This window comes from Rhinatrema bivittatum, chromosome 6, assembly GCF_901001135.1.
Source record: "Rhinatrema bivittatum chromosome 6, aRhiBiv1.1, whole genome shotgun sequence".
Lineage (NCBI taxonomy): Eukaryota > Metazoa > Chordata > Amphibia > Gymnophiona > Rhinatrematidae > Rhinatrema > Rhinatrema bivittatum.
In genome coordinates, this window is record NC_042620.1 from 261,590,616 (window position 1) to 261,614,114 (window position 23,499).

The following is a 23,499-nucleotide window of genomic DNA, read 5'->3' on the forward strand; positions in this document are numbered from 1 at the left end:
ACGCTCATGGGAGAAGTCTTACTCCGTCCCGGGGTGCCAACTATTCCCTTACCACCGTACACCGCAGAAATCACTGACCCAGGTCGATCCCAGCAACGGATGTCGTCGCTAGAGGTGAGCCCGATCGAGGAGGGAGCAGTGGGAGAAACTGTGGTGCTAAAAACAACTCGAGGACCGATGTTTTCCTCGCCGTTGGTGGAAGGTGAAATCGAGGAAAGTCCAATCCACATCGGTGAAGAAATGGCCGCTGCAGGAGAGGCAGCCTGCACAGCTGCGGAGGACCCAGGACTTTCCGGGATCAACTTTATCTCAGCCGGTAACTTTATTACCTCATTCGATGCTGGAGAAACCAAAGACTGTTACAATGGACATATTGTGGCAAGCAATAACAGCATTGCAAAATAATGTGGTAAATGTAACTACATCTATAAGAGAACTGCAAACTGCGGTTTTTAATGCTAATCCTGTTATAACTCAACATACTGAGACCATGGAGAAATTCGATATAGAAATAAATCAAATTTAAAAAGGTACAATCTTCAGTTATAAAAGGAGAAACTCTTCTAAGCCAGAAAGTAGGAAACTTGGAAAATTCAGTTGGGTACAACAACCTCAGAATTATCAATTTTCCTAAGTGCAGGCTAGTCTCTCCAAAAGAGCAGCTGAAGAATTATTTTCAGGACGTGTTACAAACAACCACTGAAGCTCTATCATCAATAATATCTGCTTATTTTTTATCCTGGAAAAACGGAGGAGAAACAGAAAATCAACCAGTAGAAGGAGAGTCATTAAATGTAACGGATTGATTTAATTGAGACCGCTTATAGTTCCCAGGCTGAAAGAAGAGGCACTTTGTTGGTTAAATTTAAACTATCTTTGGATAGAGATAATTTTGTTAAAATTGTATTTGCGTAAATCGTACCTCTCTTTACCTGGGTCAGAAATTATGGATCTATCCCGATGTCTCCAAGGAAACCCAGATAAGACGAAAAAAATTCTTGGCTTTGGTAAATCAAGCTAGAACTTTCGGGATACAAATAACGATCAGGTGTCCCTGTAATTGTGATTATGCGTGCAGATGGTATAAAATATATCTTTATTTTGATCCAGAGCAATTAGAGAAATTCTTGGAAGCCCGACATAATCAGGGAGTTGTGCAAGGAACAACAACTTCCAAATAGTTGGTTAAAAATATATATATATTAGTTCTGCTACCTCTCACTGTATATGGTAAATATCTCTTTTTGAAAAATAATTGCTCTAGATTATTTTTGGATCTCCCCTTAGCGATTGTTTTGTACTCAGGAATACTGGATAACACTATCATTGGAAAGATATTGGATTTAGTTATAACATTTCTGTGGTCTTTTTCTAAGGTATTAATTACGGGAGACTTAAAATAATTATGTTTATCCTGTTTTTCTTGTTAAACATTATACTGGATAAATGTATTAATGGAATTATGCAAAAAAAAAAAAAATTTCAGGTATCTGAAGGTCTGTATCGTATCTCCCCTGCACCTCCTCTCCTCCCGGGTATACATATTTAGGTCCTTCAACCTCTCCTCATAAGTCATTTAATGGAGACACCCCCCCCCCCCCACCATTTTGGTTGCCCTTCTCTGGACCGCCTCCATCCTGTCTCTGTCCCTTTTGAGATACGGGCTCCAGAAACTGAACACACTACTCCAGATGAGGCCTCACCAAGGACCTGTACAAGGATGGTAGTCCTCAAACATGGGTGACCTACATCAGATGGAGCCCGATGCGGAAAACTTATGTCAAAGTTTAGATAAAGCTAGGCACACTGAGCTTGCCCAGCATGCCCTATACCACTTGTCCACATGGGGTCATAAGAACATAAGAACATGCCATACTGAGTCAGACCAAGGGTCCATCAAGCCCAGTATCCTGTTTCCAACAGTGGCCAATCCAGGTCACAAGCACCCAAACATTAAGTAGATCCCATGCTACTAATGCCGGCAACAAGCAGTGGCTATTCCCTATCGCTTAATAGCAGTTATGGACTTCTCCAGGAACTTACTCAAACCTTTTTTAAACCCAGCTACACTAGTTGCCTTAATCATATCCTCTGGCAACGAATTCCAGAGCTTAATTGTGCATTGAGTGAAAAAGAATTTTTTCTGATTTGTCCATCTTCAGTTTCTTTTTTTTTCCTATGGAGCTGTGAGCCGAGTGGTTTGATTTGAGCTCTAAAATCTTGGCTTTTTGCCTTGTGGAAAACTTCAGTTTTTACGTTTTGTTTTTTTTCATGATCTTTTTCTTCGGTCTGTCGCCAGGTCCAACTAGATGCCTCCCCACTCAGGGTTTTCGGCGATCGGGTTAGTTTCTTTTAGAAGTCTGTTTCCTCCATGGTAGTGGTGCCTTGGTACCCATCAGCCATCGATGCCCGCTGCCATCGTTCTGTCCTTCTTCCCTTTTGTTTCACCCCATCATGGCCGCGTCTGGTCTCCGCCGATGCCCCCTGTGCATGGTCCAGTGCCTGAGGACCATGTCTATCACAGATTCTCATGATGTTTGCATCTTCTGCCTGGGGGCATCGCATGACATCCAAGATTGTCTCACTTGGGCGCCCAGATGACCCTCAACAAGATGGATCACCTCTTCGGGTCGAAGAAGTCCAAACCGGCGGCATCGGCATTAAAGGACCTTGGAGCCGCACTGATGGACACCATGCCATTGTCATCGGTGGGACCATTGGTTCCGTTAAGGTCGCCGGTGGATAGGGCTAACAGAGACCGATTGTTGTTGATCTCCTCTGGACCGAGGATACTGGGTTCATTGTCCTTCACCTCGGCATCGGGGAAGGACTGGGCCGAGTATCGTGGGAATACAAAGAAAGAAGCATTAGCACAGGGATGCACCGGCTTTTGTTGCAATGCCCCCCCAAGCGACCCCGTGGCGAGATCTTGGTGCCAGTTGCCGATTCCCCTCACAGGTCCAAGGAAGATCTGGCTACCCAGTGTTGGCATTGACAACATTCGAGGAGGAGCTGGAGTGTCGAGTCCAGATGGCGGTGGAGTGGGCAATGCAGGGCTTTGGTACTGTGGCACCAGAGTCAGTGCAGCCCATCCTCGTACCGCTTCTGGAGAAGCTCAATGTGCTCATCTGTGCATTACTGACTCAGTTGGCATTGGTTACTAGGGTGGTACCAGTGCCCAGCAGATCACCAAGGTCTCCCCCTATCAAGATGGTGGTTGTTGCCAGTTCTTCTGAGGAGGAAGCTCCGCCGAGGTCAATGGAAACGCCGAGGCCTGTAGTCCCCCCCGTCCAATTCCATTGGTGCCTGCATCTCTGGATGTAGGCCAGTCACCTAGGTCCCCCCATCTGCTGTGGCATACAACGAGGAAGAGGGTCCATATGAGCCCTGGAGAGGGATGATCAGACTGAGTCCTCCGACGAGGATTCAGATGGTCTCCCGTCAGACACTTCTCCTGCAGGGGAGCGAAGGAAGTCTCCGCCTGAGGGCTTAACCTTCACTGCTTTTGTAAGGGTGATGGCGGAGGTCATCCCATTTCAGAAACCTGAGGGGTTGCGGCAGAGCTCATCCTGCTTCAGCCCAAACAGAGTCCTGCATGGCCGTGGCAGAGCCCATTCTGCCACAGCCCGAAGGAAGATCCTGTGCAGCCGCAGCATAGCCCATTCTGCTGCAGCCTGGAGAGAGGCCTGCATGCCCATCCTTCCGCAGCCCGAAGAGATGGCTATGCGGCCGCAGCCAAAGCCCTCCTCCCCCCCACCTTGCAGGAGCTGAGAGTAGCAGTGGCCTTCTTCCACCTCCCTTCCAGCATTGAGGAGCAGTGCTGCCATCCCACCGCAGACAAAGGGGAGGCCTGAAAGCTATATGTGTGTATGTTTGTGTATATGACAGAAAGCAAGCCTGGGTGTGTGTATGAGTTAGCTTGTGTGTGTGTGAGCCTGCATGTGTGTAAAAAAGCGACAGAGCCTGTGTATGTGTGAGAGACTGTGTATGTATGACAGAGTGAGAGTGCCTGCATGTGTCTGTGAGAGCCTGAGTCTGTGTATGAGATAGAAAGAGAGAGAGTGAAACAGCCTGTGTATGTGACAGCGTATAAGTGAGTGAGAGAGAGAGTGTGTGTGTGTGTGTGTGTGTGTGTGTGTGTGTGTGTGTGTGTTGGGGAGGGGGAGAGAAATAAAGATTGTGAGGCCCCCTCCTCCAATCCACAATCTGTGGGTGACTGGAAATCAAAAGATCCCAGGTATGGAGAGCTGGAAATGTTCAATCCTATTATTTTAAACTTTGGGCTGTTATTTCATGTCTGCTGTTTTGAAATATTAGAAAAAACATGTGAGTTATTTTAATTACTGGATGTTTGTTGGCTGTTGCCTGCTTGACATACTTGTTTGTTTGGTTTTTTTTTAGTATGGTTTTAATATTATGAATGATGTTTTATATCTCTTGACTTTATTGTTTAATGTTTTATGAGGAATAATGTTTCTGTTTTTCCATTTTTGCACCGCATAATAGTTAGACTTGCTGTGTTTTCCAGAGCATGTGTGTGAGCAAAGGTGATTGAGCCAGAGAACGTGTATGTTTGTGAGAGAAAACGAGCACACCAATGAGCATTTATGTGAGCAAGAGGACTACTTAAAACAGTAAGCATGTGTGTGTGAGCCAGAGTTTGTGAAGTCAGTCAGCATATGTGTGAGAGAGAATATAAGGGAGTTTGTGTGAGAATGTGCATATATGTTAGAAAGTGTTTATATATAAGAGAAAGGAGAAGGTTTGTGCATATCTTCTATCCCTGACTAATCCATGACAATCTGAGGGTGACTGGAATCTAAAGTTCCCAGGTATGGAGAGCAAGGGATTTTTTTTTTTTAGCCTTAGTTTGTTTGTTTTTTTTTTAATTTTAAAGTTTGAGTTTTTTTTTTTTTAATTTAAAGTTTATTGAGAAGCCTTAGTTTTAATTATTGGGTATTGAAATATTTTATTGATTGGAAAATTTAAAAAAACAGTTATATTTGTAATCATTCCATGTTCTATTCATCAGCTGTTTTAAAATATGTATTCTTTTTATGAGTATGGTTTTACTATTCTGATTGATTTATATATCTTGATTTTATTATTTGATGTTTAATGAGGAATGGAAATGTTTCTGTTTTTCCATCTCTGCACTGCATATGGAGTCTGTTCTGTTATGGTTTCCAATTCAGTTTTTGTTTGCATGTTTCTACTTAAACTTTGTCTCTTTATTCTGTATTTGGTGACTGAGGTGAGGTATTGTTCTAGCGTGTAGTTTCTGTGTAGGGATCAATAACAGCTTAGCTTGTTCTTTTATCCTAATATCAGGTGTACTGGTGTTTTAGGGCCTGCTGTAATAGAGTAGGTAGGCAGTGCAGAGCCTGGAGAACTATAAAAGCAGCAGACTCTAGCACTCAGCCAGTGGGAATGCTGAGGCAAAACGGCAGGGTAAAAAAGCGATAGTCGGGGCGCGCGTTACTGTATGGGAGGGAATAGCTAATTCGCTCGTTTACATTTAATATACATGCTGCGGGCGGAAGGGGGCACCCGGGGATTTTAAGAGGCGGTAGGGATGAGTTAAAGGGGATAGTGTATCGCGGGAAGGGCCAACGCGGCTGGAAAGTGAGTAGAAGGCGAGTTTAGGAGCAGGGTAACCGCGGTTGCACTTTACTGTATCGATCTGAAAGCTGGAAAGTAGTTTGAATTTTGAGGAGAAAAAGCTTCCTGCCGACTAGCATGTGGCAACCTTACTCCAAACATGAGAGGTGGCAGAGCTTAGACTAGCGCAGGGATGGCGAACTCCAGTCCTCGAGGACCACAAACAGGCCAGGGGTTTTTGTTGTTTTTTTTTTTTATATCCACAAATCTTTCTCATGCACATTCATTGTGGATATCCTGAAAACCTGGCCTGCTTGTGGCACACGAGGAGCAGAGTTCACCATCCCTGGGCCAGTGCAAACCGCCGTTAAAGCTATGGACAACATCTTATGAGTGAGGAAATTATGGGCAGGGGCTCTCCAAAGTGCATGGATGCTTTGAGAGCCAGATCACCCAAGTCCAACTCTCTCAGCTCTGTGCAGTTGTAAAGGGGTCAAGATGCAGTGCAGGTAGGGATAGACCCCCCTCCCTCCTCTCCAGGGGGCAGTGGGTGGGAAGGATTTAAGTGTAACGCATGGTGGGATTAGTGAATAGCTCCTCCCACACTCTTAAACTATGCAGATGGGCAAGATGCAGGGCATGCTGGGCTAAACATTTTCTTTTAACCGTTAGGGGAGGAGGAAATAAAGGGTGGGCTGTTTTGTGGGTTGATAGATCCCCTGTTGATGTGAGAGGGTCCATATTCAGTCACTGTCTGGATAAACTTATCTGGCTAACCTTAGTGGTATATTCAGTAGTGCAGCTGCACTATTGAATATAGCTGGTTGTCTTTAGGGACAGCTCTGTGGCCCAGCCAGACATATAGGACCTGATTCACTAAGGCTGTGTCTCTGGGAAAACTGCTTAGTGACTCAGGCCCTTGGTCAGATAAGTTATCCAGCTAACGCTGAATATTGGAGTTAGCTGGCTAACATAACTCCTCCCTGGAATGCCCCTAATTTACCCGGTTAAAATTTTAGCCAGAGAATAAGATAGCCGACTAAGTGCCCAAACGTTCATTTAGTTGGATAACTTCTGAGTTTTCTGTCTAAAATGCTTCTGAACATGGCTGTCATGAAATATGAGAACTCCTAGCAGTAATGGCAGGTATTCACGTGACCAGGTTGTCTGGTGGGCTACAATGGCAGAATCAGTTGGCAGCTGGGTCCATCTGACAGGCTGCAAGTTCTGTAATTAACTAAATCAGTGTGTTTCCCAACCCTTTTCGTGCTCAAGGCACACCTACATTAACAAAAGTGTTGTGTGGGATGCCAACCTCCATGGAACAGGCCGTGTGGACACAGAGAGGACTCGTATGGCCAAAGGAAATGCTAAGAAAGCACCGACAGCCCCCACCAGTCTCTTGTGCGTATTTTAAAACAAAGGGACGACTCATGTGGCTCCATCACAGTGGACCAGCTCCCTCTATATACAAGTACAAGAGAAGGGAGAAGTTGGTGAGGCGTAAGCAGTTAGTTATCTTGGCTGCCGCATGCGGCTGCCAAAACTCCTTCACTGCTGCTGCTGCTCCTGCGGCTCCCTAATACTCTGTGCTCATTGCAGGCTTTCCCTGTCTCACTCGGCCTGGGGATAAAGCAGAGGCTGAAAGGACTCCAGATGGGAAGGTGCTGTATGTGACGTGTGGTATGCAAGATGAGGCGCTGTATTGCCCAACTATCCATTCCTTGCATGCTTCCCATTAATTACCATACTCCGGGTCTCAGACTATGGTTAGGAAGAGACAGCGTTCACGATTATATGTTCTACACGTTTAAGGAGCCACTGCTGAGCTGCTGGTATTTGTTGCTGTGAAGTGCTGAGAGTAGAGCCCAGGTACTTGTCTGGATCTGAGCAGCAGGCAATGGTGACTTTTGTTTTCCATGGCACACCAGATCAGGTCTGAAGGCCATGACACACTCGTTAGGAAACAATAAACTAAGTCCTGCTGGAGATGCAGGTGCTCAAGTAGCCATATTTTGCCTGGCAGGCTACACAGGGGACCTAGGAGGTCGGATTTTTGGGCCTTACTAGTATTTCTTGCTATTTTAGATTATTACAGAGCCTTGCGCTTAGGCATGGAAAAGAGAGGTGCTTGAAGAAACTAAGTGGGGATCTTGTATGCTCTTCTACTCAAGATGGTGGAGAACAAAGAAGGGAAAATTTGTCCTGGACAAGGAGAAATCTTGTAGGAGGTCATACATCCAAGTCGGCAGCCACAGAGTATCCCTGGCAGTATGGACAGGATAACAGGGCAGACTGGATAGGCCAGATGGTCTTTTTTTTTTTTTTTTCTTTTTTTGCCATCATTTACTGTTACTATGTTTTTTCCTTGGTAGCACCGCCTCTGATGGCTCAGGAGACACTGAGAGCTTGGCAAGAGAAGAACCATCAATGGCTGGAACTTTCAGATGTGCATCGAGAAACGACGGAACAGCTACGGATCACTGCCATCCCATTTTACATGGGTGTAAGGGTGAGAGGCTATGGAAGGAGCATTTGAGGAATCATAGGGATAGGCGACATGGAGAGGACTATTCAGACACAGAATTGTAACAATGAATAGTAATAAGTAAATAATGGCTCTGGATCCACCTTCCAAAGGTAGCGAGTACAGTAGAGAAAAGCACACACAAAGGCAGGTATTTGTACAATATTTAATACTAGCCAAAAATGCCTGGTGTTGCTTGAGTAGTCTGGTCAATAACATCCTGGGGGGAGTGTGAGCCAGTGTTGTATGCATGTGTGGGAGCTTGTGTGTGCTTTTGCAAGCTTCTGCACCCTTCTGCATGCTTGCATGAGCTTGTGTGTGTGCTGCGAGCTTGGGTGTGCAGTGTGCTGCGCACCAGCACAAATGTGTGCTTGTACAAGCTTGTTGCATGCATGTTTGTATAAGATGGTGCGCATGTGTGCAAACTTGTGTGTGCCTATGCTTAAATGTCCCTGTGCGTGGGAGCATGAGAGACCAGGCTTCACAGACAATGTGATGAACATTATAATGTATAGCTTGGCTATATATTACAAAGAAACTGTAGCAGAGAGCAAGAGAAGGGGTGGATGTGTGTGTGTGAGAGAGAGAGTCTGGAGAATCTTTGTGCCCTACTGGTGCTTGATAATCTCATTGTTACACAGTTTGTTTCATGGCTCTCATCTGCGTTTCCCCTAGAAGTAGAGCTCTTTTGGTCCTCATACCTAAGTGCAGCTTCCAGGATGTAAATAGACAAGTTGTTCCTTTTGATGTTTAAAGAAGTGATTTGAAGCTAGTATGTCTGATAATTTAGTGATAGTACAATATTATTCTGAAATAATTGGGCCCAATCATGTCAGGCAGGCCTGCTGAATTGCATTGTGGGAGGGTATGCCTCACTATTGACCAGAAGAGACTGAGGGGAAGGGTATGTGAAAGCACTCAGGAGGGGAGACTGTTGAGCAAAACACTGAACTCACTGATGATTTTTTTTTTTTTTTTATACCTCCATCTTAGGAGACGCAGAACACTCCTGTATACTGGGTAAGTGCAGTGGGAGGGAGTGCAGTATTACTCTCTGCCATTGATATCCCATGACCTTGGGGGTGCTTCTTGTGACGTTTCTGTGCTGCTGTAGTCGCACGTGTGGAGAGCAGCAGGTGAAATGTTTAAAGCTGCACCACATGTGCCTGTTTGGAAGGGGAGGGAGAAATTTTTTGACAGGGGTGAAAGGAGCTGCCCGCCATTTTTTTTTCTCTCTCTCTCTCCTTCTTGTAGTGGCGTTACTGTATCCGCCTGGAGAACCTGAGCTGTGAGACCCTACAGCTGCGAGAACGGCATTGGCGCATTTTCAGCCTGACGGGGACGCTGGAGACGGTGCGGGGCCGTGGCGTGGTGGGCAGGGTATGTGTTCACCGGGGGGGGGGTGGAGTCTTGGAAGAAAGCAGAAGGGCAGCCTCCCATTTAGTTGTCTCTTCTGTTCTCCTACAGGAGCCTGTTCTATCAAAGGAGCAGCCGGCCTTCCAGTACAGCAGCCATGTCTCCCTCCAAGCGCCCAGCGGCCATATGTGGTGAGTCCCTGTCCGTCCCATCCCCCCCCCCAAGAGCAAATGCTCCTGTACTTATTTCTACAGCCCCCCTCCTCCCGGGAGATGCTGAAACCTACAGAAGCTGCGAGATCCCTTCCCTGTGCTGCCTGCTGTGGGGCAATAGTGGTAGCTGCGATTTTTTTTTGCCGAGGAATCTTGATTTATCGTCTCCCAAGCCCCCCCCCCTAGAGAATCTCAGAGGAAAAAAAATGTTTTATTTTCTTCTTGCCGCAGGGGAACATTTCGTATAGAGAGGGAAGACGGGTACTTCTTCGATTGCCGCATCCCCCCGTTCTCTTTGGAGAGTCGGACAGACTGTCGGCCAGGACCTGAGACCCGGGAATAGCATCCAGGCTCCCGTTTCCCTCTGGAAGGAAAGGATTTTTATAAATCGGGGGAAAGTATGCCCGTCATGGAAGGAAGGGGCGCACTTTTTTTTTTTTTAAATCTGAAAAGAAATGTAAAAAATTATAGGAAATCTGTTATCGCAAAAAAAAAAGCAGACTTTGGAATAAGATCAAAGGAGGAAGAAAGGGAAAGAAGAGACAAGCATGTCAATGCTTTGAAGACTTTTATAAGTGCTGATGCTTTCAGCATGGATAATAGCACTCCTAGGGTGCACAATTGCTTTACTCAAGCGCTTTCTATTTATAAAAGCTATATCCACATTATTGCAGGCATGTTGCACTGAACGGTGATCGCTGTTTCCTGGCACAGAGAATTTTTCAGAACCTGGTTCCTAGCAAGCAGAGCTTGAGCACTTTCTGCTCTCAGAGCAAGCATTAAGGATTTAATTTCTCCCGGCCCCTGTAACTGTTAGCCTGCAGCTCTGGGCATTTTAACAGTGGGTTTTCCCCACTTCTGAACGTTTCGGATTCCCCCTTCCTCATTACAGTTCTTGGCTTAGAGACTTTTCGTTTATACTCCTAGGTTACCATAGAGCTGTTCTGTTTGGTAAGTGGCCAGTAATCATACCCAGGTCATATTTCCTGCTTGCTTCAAAAGTGCTGCTGTTTCCCATAGGTCACAGAGAGGGCAGCTAATGGTAGAAGCGCCCGAGGCATTGTTTACTAGAGTACAGTGCTCTCTCTACCTCGCCCTCTCCCCACCCCACAATTAAACAAGTTTCAGAGAGTTTGTGGTTTTAGTTCTGAACACACAGCCAGGGGCACTTCCATTAGTAGCCGCTGTGCTGCTGTACAGCCTACCAACAGCCTCTCCCAACATGCTGCATCCACTCCACTGCTTGCTGCTGCAGCCAGAGGGAATAGGAATATTATCTTCAAAAGTACTGTACTTTGTTCACTGACAAACGCTGGCTTTCCTTAAGGTTTTAAAAGGTCCCAACCTGGCATCAGAAGACACTTCTTCTTGCATAAAATTATCCAGGTTCAGTGCTCTCTGTCTCAACATATTTGTTTACCTCAGGTACAGAAGGGTGTACCCGCTTCTGGATAGTAGGGGAATGGGTGTCTGCTGAGCTCCCTGGGGGTGTTTAAACAGTGAGAAGCAGGTGGGACTGCAGTGGAAACCCTTGCAGGCCGATTCAGTAAAGTCCGCGGGAGAGCGGGCACAGGCCACTCGCCTGTGCGCGCAATTCAGTATTTAAATGAAGCCCAGCAGTAGAAACGGGCAAAAGGAGGCGATAGGGCGCTATTGGGTTCGGTGGGTTGGACCCGCATTTTGCGCCCCTTACTGAATAAGGGGTAAGGGAAACTGCGCGTCCAATGGCGGGTTAACAGTGCGCTGTGTCGGAACGCACTGTACTGTATCGGCCCTTTGGAGAGTAAAAGATTTGCAAGGGAGATGCTCCCCTGGAAAATGATGCAATGGCATATAAGGAGGGCTGTAACCTTTAAGTCTGTCTTCCAGTGCGTGATCAGATTCATAAAAGGCCCCAGCCTGGAGTGTTTGCTGCGACAGTCTTGCCACATAACTACAGCTTCAGGAAGGAGGCTTGGACCTGCTCTTGCCTGGTGACATTTCTCCCATTTAATTCTGAGAAACTGTAGAGTAGATCTTACATCCCCAAAGTTTGAACTGTATGATTGGTATAGGTAGCCACTCCATGACTATCCTAAAATAAACCGCCAGAAGCCAGTCACAGGGCAGCTCTTTGTTTTTTTAGGGCTTCCACCAGGTTCCAGGTCATCGGGGGGCCATGCTGGATCCAGGCTTGGTTTGGCCCCATTGGGGGCTGAGAGCTGTAGTTCTGCTGTCCTTATAGGGTATGTAAGTTTAAAGGCCCAGCAAGGTAGAGCTGGTTTAGCTCTGCACCAATCCTCAGAAACCGGTTGGCACCCAGTGACAGATTAAAAGGAGCTGAGGATGGGGCGGATAGGGCAGTCACTAGGGCCCAAGCCTAGGGAAAGGGCAGGAGGTCCTATGTCTAGTAGTGTAAAGAGTACTAGAAAAAGGGGATGCTATGGCCAGGGGATGCATCCTTCCCTCCAGCTTGGCGTGTCATGAGCTGTACTGTGACTTGTGAAACAATGGGGTATGTATTTGACTTTTCCATCTCGAAGCTGCTGAAATAAAAGTTTATTTCTCTTGGTGAGGTATATGTCTTTTTTTTTTTTTTTCTTCTTATTGTGTCTAAGTATGGAATGTTCAGCATTCATTGAGAGCTGAACTGACTACAATTCCCAGCATGCTCTGCGGAAGGCAAGGCCTCATACGACACTGACCAGTAAGCTAACAGTAAGAAAAATTACAGCTCAAAAAATGCAGAGAGATTTCTTACTTACAATGTTTAAAGTGGACAATTAAAACCTGTGGTCAAGCGACCATCAAGCTTGACCACAGGTTTTAATAGTCCACTTTAAACATTGTAAGTAAGAAATATCTCTGCATTTACTGACCAATAAGCAACATGCTTGTTTGCCTCACTTCTGGAGACGCATAGCAGAGTGATGCTGCTGCAGCTGATGTTGAAAGGTAAGTAAATATTGCCCCTGGTCGCAACAGTGTAGCAGTACCTCTGTCCTGTATACCCTGCCTTCCCCAGCAGATATTGTGTGACCTATTGTTGCTAATAAAAATATTTAAGAAAGAAGGACAAAATACAATATAAGTTTATTAGTGTTATATACTATTTCAACAAGATAAAATAAATGTATAGGGACAATACACTTGGCAAAATAATCAATAATACCTCTTTTTAACAATGAAACCACAAATAATAACTATAGGACCATCACACATCACTCATAACTTGTGTGAGTCTAGAATTTTGACTAGACACACTGAGCTTGCCCAACATATCACTATCTACACGGAGTCCCCCTTCAGTCTCTTCCACAGAGCTGTTTGCCTCATGGATTTTTGGAGCTCTGCTTTTTTTCAGTTTTTTTTCGTACCTTCTGTCCGGTTGATTCCTGACTGTGCCGGGCTCTGTATCTGCCGGTCATCGACCACTTACTGGCTCTTTTTCATGGCATTGGGTTTTTCGCCGATGCCGCAGTGTCTGCGGCCCATGTCCATCACATATCCGTCTGATGTTTGCTTTCTCTGCCTGGGGGCATCGCACGACATCTGGGAGTGTCATCTTTGTGACAGATGACCCCCAAGGGTCGTTGGGCTCATCTTGATAAGATGGAAAAACTCTTTGGGTCTAATAAATCTGACCCTTCGACTCCAGCGTCTGGCACCTCTACTCCAAGGACAGTGGGGAACTGATGGAGCTACTTCCCTCTGTGCCCACTCCCCTTTTGGCACCCTCACGTGAGCGCGGTTCGGGAGATAGGCATTCTCCAGTGTCGTCACACTCAAGGACCTCAGGAATATCTCCATCCTCGGTGCCAGGGAAAGACCGGGCCGAGCACCATGGGAAGCCTCAGAAGCACTGGCACTGGTCACCATTATCACATGGTGCCATGCTTGGGCAGCACCGGGGTACGCCGTGCTGCATCCAAAGTGACCCCTACTGCGTGGAGGATTCGACTTACATCGTACCCGGGAGTCCTGAGCGTTCCCCACAGACATCGGTGCTAGGTACTGAGCCTCCCTGGGGCTCCAGGGAAGCTCTGGTGATGCCTCACCCTATTCTTCCTCCCTCAGTCCTCGGTTCGGCAGACTTCCAGGAGGAGCTGGACCACAGGGGGCAACAGGCAGTGCTCCAAGCCATTCAGGGCATCGAGCCACCAGCTCCGCTGGTGCCCCCGGCGTCCAAGCCTGCCCCTGCAATGCTGCTGCCTCTGCTAGAGCGACTCAATGTCCTCTTGGGTATTCTGCCCACGCAGCTGCCACTGGTGCCCAGAGGTGTCTCGATGCCCCAGCAGCCACCAAGTCCTCCTCCAACAGGAGTCATCCCTATTATGGGTTCCTCCTCAGAAGAGGATGCCTACCGTCCAGGGGCACCATCTGTACCGGTGCTACCTACACTCTTGCCCGCTCTGGTTCCCAGTACCTCAGGACCCTAGTGCTTTTGAGGCCATCGGTGACCCTGATTCCATTGGTGCTGTCTGTGCTCTTGGCTCTGAGGCCAGGGGTCTCAGGCAGGGACCTTCCTCAGGGCCCTCCAGGGGACTTCAGTGAGGAGGAAGCCCTGTATGATACCTCTGAGTCTTCCTCGCAGGACTCTGAAGACATCCCCCTCTGATCCATCTCCTCCAGATGAGAGGCGTAGATCCCCACCAGACGATCTGACCTTTGCGGCTTTGTTCGGGCTATGGCTGAGTCTGTCCTCTTCCAGCTTCTGGCGGAGGAGGATGCCCGTCACAAAATGCTGGATGTTCTCCAGTTCGTAGATGGCCCCAAAGGAGGTGCTTGCTTTCCCCATCCATTATATTTTCAAGGAGTTACTCCTCAGGATGTGGGTGCACCCAGTCTCCATACTGCCAGTGAACCGTAAGGCAGATGCACTCTACCTCATCCAGCTGGCCTTAGGTTTTGAGAGGCACCAGCTATCACACCAGTCAGTGGTGGTTGAGTCGGCCCTCAAAAAAGCCAAACGCTCCCGTACCCATGCTTTGGTGCCACCGGGGCAGATGCCCTGAATAGAAAGGTGTATCAGGGCATGATTTTGATTACTCACATCGCCTCCTACCAGCTTTATATGGCCCAGTACCCTTGCAATCTCTGGAAGACAGGTCCAGGAGGTAGCTGAACCCCTTCCCCAGCAACAGCAGGGCCTTGAGTGTGGCAAACGTGCATTCCACCTATGATGCTTTTGAGAGTGCGGCTCCAGTAGTGGCGGTGGGCATTAGGGCTTCCTCTCTCTCATACACACATACATATGCTTCCTCTCTCTCATACACACATACATGCTCCCTCTTTCTTTCACCAAGCACGTATGGGTGTATGAGAGAGAGGAAGCATATTGTGTGTGTGTGTGTGAGTGCGCGTACACGTGCCCTCAGTCTACAACAATCTTAGGATGACAGATAGGGAAAGTGGGAGATTTTTAAAATTCTTATTAGTTTTAATTATTGGGTGTTATTTGTTGTGTCTGCTGTTTTGAAATATTTTATCAAGGTTTAGAAAATTTTAAAATTATATATTGGGGGGGTGCCAAAGAAGTATCCATTCCAAGTACCAAATATTCTAGGTACACCTCTGCTTAAGGGTATTAACTGCCACACCAGCAAGTTACCCCCATGCACTCTTCTTTATTTCCATCCTCTAGCCTTTAAGGATCCATAGGGGTAGATTTTCAGACCGCGCGAATAGGCGTACTTTTGCTGGCGCATCAGGCGCCAGCAAAAGTACGCGGGATTTTAGTAGATACGCGCGTAGCCGCTAAAATCCTGGATTGGCGCGCGCAAGGCTATCAATTCCGTATAGCCGGCGCGCGCCAAGCCGCGCAGCCTACCCCCGTTCCCTCCGAGGCCGCTCTGAAATCGGAGCGGCCTCGGAGGGAACTTTCTTTTGCCCTCCCCTCACCTTCCCCTCCCTTCCCCTACCTAACCCACCCGCCCGGCCCTGTCTAAACCCCCCCGCCTTTACCTTTGTCGGGGGATTTACGCCTCCCGGAGGGAGACGTAAATCCCCGCGCGCCAGTGGGCCGCTAGCGCGCCGGGACGTGACCTGGGGGCGTGTCCGGAGGGCGCGGCCGTAGCCACGCCCCCGGGCCCGCTCCCGACATGCCCCGAAAACACTGCGCGGTTCGGGCCCGCCCCCCGACACGCCCCCCTCAGAAAACCCTGGGACTTACGCGAGTCCCGGGGCTCTGCGCGCGCCGGTAGGCCTATGTAAAATAGGCTCACCGGCGAGCAGGGCTCTTAAAATCCGCCCCATAGTGTTTATCCCATGCCCCTTTGAATTCTTTCATTGTTTTCGTCTTCACCACCTCCTCCAGAAAGGCTTTCCAGGCATTCACCACCCTCTCCATGAAGAAATATTTCCTGACATTGGTTCTGAGTCGTCCTCCCTGTCGTTTCAATTCATGACCCCTAGTTCTATTGATTTCTTTCCAATGGAAAAGGTTTGACGATTGTGCATCATTAAAACATTTCACATATCTGAAGGTCTGTATCACATCTCCCCTGTACCTCCTTTCTTCCAGGGTGTGCATATTCACATCCTTCAGCCTCTCCTTATAAGTCTTCCAGTACTGACCCCTCACCGTTTTGATTGCCCTTCTTTGAACCGCCTCCATCCTGTCTCTATCCTTTTTGAGATATGGGCTCCAGCACTGAACGCAGTACTCCAGGTGAGGCCTCACCAAGGACCCATACAAGGGCATTAACACCTCTTTTTTTCTTACTAGATATTCTTCTCTCTATGCGGCCCAGCATTCTTCTGGCTTTAGCTATCGCCTTAAGAATGCAGGGCTGCGTAGAGAGAGGAAAATCGCAGTAGCTTGCTCTTCACACCAGAGGGAAGTTGCAATAATATTCAACGTGCATGTGAAAGTATGCCCTCTGAACATTTTTTTTTAACTGTGCAGAGGGCATACATTATAGCCTCTTGATGCTCTCCGCAAAGAAGGTCTGACGTGCTTTTCAAGTTATTTAGTTATTGGTAGACGGCATTCATTATTTTAACAATAAACAATAGAAAACAGGGCAAGGTTCAAACTTTTCCTGTGGGCAAACAGTTCCTCCCCTCACTGCAGAATGCCAGTATTAAAAAGGGTGCTGGCAGTAAATAGGAGGGATTGAGATCACGTCCAACATACCCTGGCTAACCAAATAGGTTTGTTCCTGTTGGGGTATGTGCAAACCCATTTAGAGTCACTGCCCTAGGAAAAATTGCCCACCCTCTTCATAGCAAGGGTACTTTCACCCATGCTGGAGGAGGGAAAATCCATGTGGACTTTCTGTGGGTGCATCTGCTTCAGCGCAGGTGCAAATGTATGTGCTCAATGTGCAGTCCTGTTACCTAATGATCCACATTTTCAAAAAGAAACCTCACGTAGGATTTATCTTTCATAATGTCTCTGCAAGCTCTGTGCGCTGTTAAAAAAAAAAAAAAAAAATTGCCCCATAAATTTTTTTAATTACAAATGAGGATTTATTGGGCACTTCTGGAAGATTCAAGGGCAAAAGTATCTCCATTGTCAATGTGTTTAAAATGTACTGGAAAAGTAAGGGACAATTTATTTATGTATTTTTTAATTAGAACTTTTATTAGAAACCACGCTACAAAAGAATGATGGTACAGTATATGGCACGTATCCAAGACAATAACAGGCCCACAATGTACAACAGAAAACTTAATACAGTCACTTGGTCATAATAAAGTCACCACTCGAGACTATATTAATAACGATATGCTTCAATAATTCCTCACACATGAAATGCCTGTACCTCATTTATAAATAAAATAGGAACCATCTAGAATCAATAAAGCATGGTTCATAGCAAAAAACAATGTTTGTGTGATCACCTAATTTTCAAGCCCTATCCAACCTACCCCTCTCCCACCCACCCCCCCCCTAACCACCACCCCATACTATTTAAAAAAACAAAACAAAAACAGTTGTAAGGAACAAGTTCATGAAAACATAAAGGAACTTAAGACTATAAATCCTAAGAACACAACTTATCTAACTCAACTTCAAGTTGCTAGAAGAGGGAAATTTATTGGTTAAAGAGAAATCACCCTGAACCTTTGTACAAAGTTCCTTTTGTTTTACAAATATTATGCTTAATATGAACTGTTGTGGCACTCATTTTTCTGAGTAGCCTGATTCCTATGTACTTCCTAATCTACGCTCTCACAGTTCCTATCTCTCCATCCCCACCACCCTGTTTTATGTAATTTTCAATCTTTATGTTTTTGATATAAACTGATATGATGTCCCTACTAATATCGGTATAGAAATTCAAATAAATAAATAAATCCACTCCAACAGAGAGAGGGTGACCAACTCTTATTGAAGGAAGCAGTAGTCCTATTTTTAGAAGCTGTAATCTGGTGCAGGCAACAGAGCAGATTCACTCTATCCTTTAGTTTGGAACAGAGAGGAATGGAACTGTCTCTCCACAAACCAGCTATTTCACACCGAGCTATAACTATTATTTGATGTATTAACTTTGGTTGGTATTTATCTCCTAGAGGACAAAGTATATTTAATAGGGCCATTTTTGGGGATATCCATATGGGTAAATGTAATATATCACCCCGATTCTGAAAGGCCTTCATTGGCTGCCAATCCCCTTCCGAATACTCCATAAAACACTAACTACCATACACAAATCCATTTTCTCTCACAACTCCCTCTGGCTCGACATACCATTCAGCCCTGTCATTCAGAACCGTCCTACCAGGACAGTTTTATTTATTTATTTATTTAACATTTTTATATACCGAAATTCATGTAGCAAATGTTACATATCATTTCGGTTTACATTATAACATTAAACAGGCATGACAGAGTGCAATTACATCGAACAGGAGGATAAACTTGGATCAAGTAACTGACAGTTCACAAAGGAACCCTGAATGTGCCCTCTCTAAAAATAGCACACCTCGCATCTATTAGGGAAAGAGCTCTTTCTATCGCAGGCCCTACACGCTGGAATTCCATGCCAATGACGCTTCGCTTAGAATCCTGCCCAATTAAATTTAGAATTAAATTAAAAACCTGGCTGTTCCATCAGGCCTACCCAGACTAGTCTACCTCCCCGTGTGAATCAAATACCTCCATTCTATAGTATCCCCCCTATATTCTGACCTACTCCCCTGAATGTTGTTTTTATTAATATGTTGCCTCTTCCCGTTGGAACTCGTCAATTAACAATTGGTTTAATTTATTATTATTTAATCAGTTTGCAATTCTGTATTTTCTTTGCCTTGCCTTAGTTTATATTTTCCCTTCCCCTAATCCCTTGTTATAATGAATTTCCACACTTTTGTTATGTGAACCGGCATGATGTGTCTTTCTAATGCCGGTATATAAAAGTTATTAAATAAATAAATAAATATACTGTAACTGTTGAGAAAGTGGACCCCTGAGCCAAGACTAAGTTGGTGCCACCTATAGGAGGGAGCCCCCTATAGGTCCTCATCGGCGGGAGGCGGATGCAGGCGAAGTGGAGACCCAACTGGACCTTCACTTATACCAGCCCTCGTTCCCCGCAGGTTGAGCCCTTGGGTACTGGGGCCAGCAGGACTTAGGTGCGGGTCTCCAGACGAAGACAATCCCTCAAATGTGGAAAGCAGAAGCGTAGTCAGATGTACCAGAGGTTGTGGCTGGCAGCAGGCAATGGAGTCCAGGAACAGGCCAGAGGACGGGGCAGGCAGCTAAAGCAAAGAGACGGTGAGCAGGAAGAAGGTCAGGGCAGGCGGCAGATGAAGCACAATCCAGGGACAAACCGAGTCAGACACCAGAAAAAAAAAGCCGAAGGGACGAGGAGCGGGAACAGGATCAAGGAAACAGGAACTGGAGCAGGAACGGAGGAACACAGAGCAACTCTCTCTCAAGGCTGAGCAGAACCTGTTGCTGAGGCGAAGAGGGAGCAGCACAGCTGGGCTTAATTAGGCCCCAGCCCAAGCTTAGCAGGTGGGGATGCTGGGAGCATTTCCCCACTGCTGGCCTTTAAATCGGGGCGGGCACATGAGCACATGCCTAGGAAGGCCAGGGGGAGCGATGATGTCGGCAGCATTGTGAGGAGCAGCGGTGGCTCCCTGCCTTGTGATCGAGGTCCGGAGTCATCAGGGAGCAGGAGCTAGCACAGGATGAATCCCACAGCTGCGGGCAGTGGAGGAGGCTGGCCGCGGAGGTTTGCGGCTGGTCACCATAACAGTAACCACTGGGATACTTCCCATCAAAATACTTGAATGCATTCCCACCAAAGATGAATAAACAAACCCAGAAGACCACAACATTTCCAACATCTGTCCGAGAGTGATGGATAAATCTTACACAAATGTTCCGCAGTAAGGTACCATCGGTAAAAAAAACCTTATACCCATTCTCAATTAAGATAGCCAAAATTAACCCCTTTCCAGTAATTTGGAATACTTCTTTCCAAAATTCCTCAAAGTTCTCCCCCCAAATCAAGTTCCCAAGCTTTAATGTGAGAAAGTTTGGTCTTAGGGTCTTGATTTAACAGCATATATATTTTGGACATAACTTTCCGAGCTCTGTCCGCATTTCTACATATAGGCTCGAAGAGCGTAGACCCTTTCGACAAGTCTCTGCTTTCAAGCAAGATTTCAACATAAAATGCCATAATTGAATATAGGAAAATATTTCCTTCTCCAGTAGCTCATATTTTAATTTAATGTCAGGAAACTCTATAAGACCAGTAGGACCACACATATGCTCCCATTTACTAATACCTCTCGCTCTCCATTGAGAAAAAGCTGAAGACCAACATCCTGGAGGAAACAGAGTATTGTGAAACAAGAAAATGTCCTCTGCCCCATTAAAGAAATTCTCCATTTATTCCAGATTTGCAAAGATTTGGCCAATGAATAGCATGAAGAGGTTTCCATGATTTTTTAGGCTGCCAAACTAAGGCTGAAAGAGGCATCTCTCCAATAATAGCCTGTTCTAATTGCACCCAAGGTTTCTATGTAGCCAGTTTGTGCCTGTCTACAATTGCCCTTAGTTGAGATGCTGCATGATACAGGTGAAGTTGGGGACCCCTAAACCACTCTGCGATTTAGAAGGAAAAAGAATCTTTTGCGCTATTCTAGGGTGTTTGCCCTTCCAAATAAATTGCATTATCGTTCTTTGCCATTTCTTTAATAGGACAGAGGATACATCCAGAGGAAGAGTCTGAAAGAGATAACTAAGTCTAGGCAAGATGTTCATCTTCACCTTGGCAATCTGTCCCAACTAAGAGATATGACAGCGGTCCCATTCTTCCATATCTTTATAAAGATGAGCCATTAAAGGAGGATAGTTCAGTTGAAACAAGTCCACACCATTGCCAATATACACCCCTAGATACTTAATTTTTTGCGGTGCCCACTTAAAAAGGAAGCCAGTACATAACGCCTCTGCTTGCAAAGCAGCTAAAGAAATATTTAATATTTCCGACTTATCCCAACCGATTTTAAAATCCAACACCAGACTAAATTGGGACATCTTGCTAACAATCTCTCTCAAAGAAGTGGTAGGGTCAGTCAGGGTAAACAAAATATTATCTGTGAATAGAGATAATTTAGAATGATAATCCCCAACCCTAATCCCTGATATCTGAGCATTATCTCTAATACACTGAGCAAAGAGCTCAAGGAACAGAACAAAAAGTAATGGGGATAACAGTCAATCTTGCCTAATGCCACGGCAGACAGGGAAGGCCTGCGTGTATCCTCCATTAACTTTTATACAAGCTTTCAGGGACTCATAAAGTTTGATAAACCATGTGATTAAAAAAAGGCCCAAACTGCATTTTCTCAAGCACTTTGAAAAAAAAACGGCCAATGAACTAGGTCAAAGGTCTTCTCCACATCAACAGTAAGAAGCAAGAATGGGAATTGCTGCCAATAGGCCCACCATATAGAGTTGACTATTTTGTGGACATTATCAGAGGCCATCCACCCAGGGATAAAGCCAGCCTGGTCTGGATGGATGACACGAGATATGAAACTATTCAGCCTATCTGCTAAGATTTTGGCAAAGAGTTTTAAATCAATATTAATGAGAGAGATTGGGCGGTAGGATCCATACAACGTAGGATCTTGGCCCAGTTTAGCTATAATGGTGATGCCTGCCAAATTGGAGTTTTGCAGTAGGGAACAATAACCTCGTAAAGAATTGAACATTTTTGTTAAGGGAGGAACCAGTACCGATGAAAAGTTTTGGTAAATGTAGACCGTGAAGCCATTAAGGCCTGGTGATTTGCCAGATTTTAACTGTTTTATCGCCATGGCAACTTCTTTTTTTTTTTTTTGTATTTAAAAGGTTTTTATTGAAATGAGGTGCAGTAATTTACATAACCAAAAGGTCATGATACAGAGCAATAACCAAACGCTAGGAACTCCTTACAAAAGTGTAGCATGACGCAGTAACAACCTCATAAGCTAGTACATAAATGAAACATGTTTTAGAAGCTAACCCCCCTCCCCCCCCCCCCCGTCAACTGGTAAATCAAAATATAATGCACATTGTTATGTTGAGGTTACAACAAACGAGACCCACAAAAGTGAGAGAAAATAAAAAAGAATAACAAGGACAAGCAAAGCAGTTCTACCTAATGTCATCAAGACAGGTAGCTAGTCAGAGTACAAACATCATGAAAGTAATAAAGCTCTTGTTTCCTTCCCCTTAGAAAACCAGAAAGACGGAGGCCAGAGTAAACAGGAGTCACTGGTTGAGAATCACCATATTAGGATTCAAAAATCACATGGGCTGCAGAACCATTTCGAAGGAGAGTACAAGAATATAGGAATCTTTAGACACTAGGCATTGCGCGTGAATGGAGGAAAGATGCGATGATTATCGGTGAGATGCAAGCCAGTTTAGATATGGAGCCCAAGTTTTTGTAAAAGCCCCCAAGCGATCATGATGCACTGCTGTGAGCCTAGTCAATTGGTAATATTTATGGAACCTATCTTGCACCTTGGCAAGACTAGGCACAGCTCTCTGCTTCCAATGTATTGCAAGTTCTGTGCGAGCTGCAATAAAAACCTGTTGAGCAATTCGCTGCTGGTCAGTATTAAGATCTGCAATATTCAAGGGTAATAGAGTATACCAGGGAATAGCCCGGATGTCCACCCCCAGAACAGTAGAGACCCAATTTACAACCTGTAACCAATACGGGGCTACAAGAGTGCAGCCCCACCATATGTGATAGTAAGTACCAATCTCTCCGCAACCTCGCCAACACATCTCTGAAAAGGTCGAGTGAAAACGGTGCAAGCGTACAGGAGTATAATGCCAGCGATATAGCATCTTATAACAATTCTCCTGAATACCTGCTGAAATAGAACACTTGTGAGCATTGGTAAATATATCATCCCATTCATCCTCTGAGAGGGTCCGCTGGAAATCAGAGTCCCACGCTCTCTGTTGGGGAAAGGGGCTAAGCCTCCTCCCATTTAATAACGCATAAATTTTAGATATCACCCCTCGCATATGATGGGCAGCCAGACAATAAGATTCGAAAAGAGAGCCAGCCAATGTAAGAGTTCCCAGTCGGATCCGCCGGTGAAGGGCATGATATATCTGTGCATATAAGAAAAAATCAATGGTAAGGGGCTCATAAAGGCGGCTCAAATCCTCCCTGGACAATATAGCCCCCTGTACCTGCACCTGGTCTATACGGGTAAGGCCTGCCCTAATCCACTCACGAGACCCCCGCGAGTGAGCCGTACGAGGCATTAATGAGTTGGTGAAAAGGTGTGTCAATAGCATATAATCTGCTGTCCCAACTAATCTATGCTTCCATTGTGACCACACCTGAA

At 45.8% G+C, this 23,499-nt stretch overlaps 1 protein-coding gene across 1 annotated transcript in view; it reads left to right on the top strand.

The window, feature by feature from the left end:
- LOC115094197 (polymerase delta-interacting protein 2-like) overlaps nt 1-12,250 on the top strand; it is a 35,626-nt gene extending 23,376 nt beyond the window's left edge. The window contains exons 7-11 of the mRNA XM_029606993.1: nt 7,977-8,113; nt 9,122-9,148; nt 9,383-9,508; nt 9,596-9,675; nt 9,928-12,250. Of these exons, the coding sequence (XP_029462853.1) occupies nt 7,977-8,113; nt 9,122-9,148; nt 9,383-9,508; nt 9,596-9,675; nt 9,928-10,039 (482 nt within the window). The 3' untranslated portion in view covers nt 10,040-12,250. The remainder of the gene's footprint in view (nt 1-7,976; nt 8,114-9,121; nt 9,149-9,382; nt 9,509-9,595; nt 9,676-9,927) is intronic.
- The last annotated feature ends 11,249 nt before the right edge of the window (nt 12,251-23,499 follow it).